The 1,707-nt window shown below is 41.1% G+C and overlaps 1 protein-coding gene across 1 annotated transcript in view; it reads left to right on the forward strand.

Annotated features, from left to right (window-relative positions):
• The window catches only part of SLC46A2 (solute carrier family 46, member 2), a 6,286-nt gene extending 5,095 nt beyond the window's left edge, over positions 1-1,191 (forward strand). Inside the window, exon 4 of the mRNA XM_009998146.1 lies at positions 1,134-1,191. Coding sequence (XP_009996448.1) covers positions 1,134-1,191 — 58 coding nt within the window. The remainder of the gene's footprint in view (positions 1-1,133) is intronic.
• Positions 1,192-1,707: the final 516 nt, after the last annotated feature.

The raw sequence follows: 1,707 nt of genomic DNA on the forward strand, positions 1-1,707 counted from the left end.
AAGAGTGAAACAAAAATCTTGCTGAAATGAGTTGTCAAATACAGAAGTTCAAAGAATGAAACTTGCACATGATCTAGCTCACAGTTTTAATCCTTTTTTGTTTAATGTAACTGCTGTAGGAGGAGTATTTGGCAGTTTAAGAGCTGGTAATCACAGGGAATGAAACCTTTATGCAAATGTAGTGCTTGGTATTGCAAAAATACGTTGTAAATAGAATAAGGGAATAATCCAACACAAAGTATATTATTTTTAAAGAGCCATTGAAGGTTACTTACTTATTGTAATGGAAAAGAATAATCTGAGTCTCTCTCAGGTGCTCTTTTCAAGGAGAAACCATTATCACATAATGAAGGAAATGGTTACTTTTCTGATTCAGTCAATTTGCCCAACTGTACAGCTACCAAGCAACTGAGAGGTACAATTACAAGACCAAGTTTCAGGCATAAAAGTGGCTTAATTTGAATAGAGAAAGCTTTAACAGCATCTCCATCTACTCTTCCAGAATTCTTGAAGAATCTCCCCCCAAATCTTACCTTGCCCATTGTCCCCTCCCCAAGACCCTCCAGCTCATTGCACTATGAATGGCAAAACTCTTCCAATATAAAGTTACAGTGGATTGTGATACTGCCAGTATTTAATCCATGCAACAATATGATCCCAGACAAAATTCTTTCCAATTGCTGTAAATTTAAATAAATAACACAACAACAACAACAAAAAAAAAACCAACTAAAAAAACCCTATACCAACAAAATGAAGCCAACAAAATCTAAAGGCACTATGTAGACCAACCTGAGTGTTATCACTTATATGGGAAGAAAAAGCACTACTAAAGAAAGCTTCTATACCATCAGCTCTTCCTCATCCACAGCACAAAGGCTTTTGGGGCTTGACACCTGGTGTCAACAGGATGAGTATGGGGAAGGCCACTCCATACTCATAATTCCCCTCGCTCTGCTTTCCTCCTCCTGTTTTCCAGACACACGAGTGACTCATTCCATACACATAATCACTCAAGTAAGCTGCAGACACCCCAGCTTAAGATAAAGAACTGGTGGGGGAAAAGCAAATTGTAGTTTGAGAAAGTAGCTTTCTAGTTCTCTTGTAACCTACCTTTTTCTTGCTCTTTACAGCATTGTGGCCATCAAACAACATTCGACCACTGGCTCCCTTCAGATTCTGACTGAGTGAGGAAGGCTGTACCAGCTACAGCATCTTTTTTCTTGACCAGCTCTTCTCTCCAAGCTTGCCTGACATCAGACCCCAGAGTTACCATTGTTACAGGAAGCATTATTGTTTCCATTTCACAGTGTGCCATAGCCTCTCAGCCACTGAGCTTACCCAGGACAAAGAAGTTTGCCATGCTACTTCTGCAGAACACCACCTTGCAGAGTACTGGCTATTGCACACCAGCAGCCTTCCCAGTACTTTGCTTTCCTTCTAAGCCAATTAGCAACAGTGCAGTGACAAGAACAGGATAGAAATGAAAACAGTGTATCTAAGTGCATCACTTAGTGTGGAAGGGGAAAGCAGAGGATCAGTTTTTCCTTAGTTCCTTCTTGTCTGTTCATGAAGAAACCTCAGGGCTATTCTGTGACTTTGCCTGATGAAGCAGGGGTCTGCAAGCTGCATCCAGCAGGTAGATGTTCCTCAGCAGGACATACCTGCTCTCCGACAAGTGCCATGGAAGATGTGTCAGCCCAGCTG

The sequence above is a fragment of the Chaetura pelagica genome, unplaced genomic scaffold (assembly GCF_000747805.2).
Source record: "Chaetura pelagica isolate M959 unplaced genomic scaffold, ChaPel_1.0 scaffold145, whole genome shotgun sequence".
NCBI classification, from domain to species: Eukaryota; Metazoa; Chordata; class Aves; order Apodiformes; family Apodidae; genus Chaetura; species Chaetura pelagica.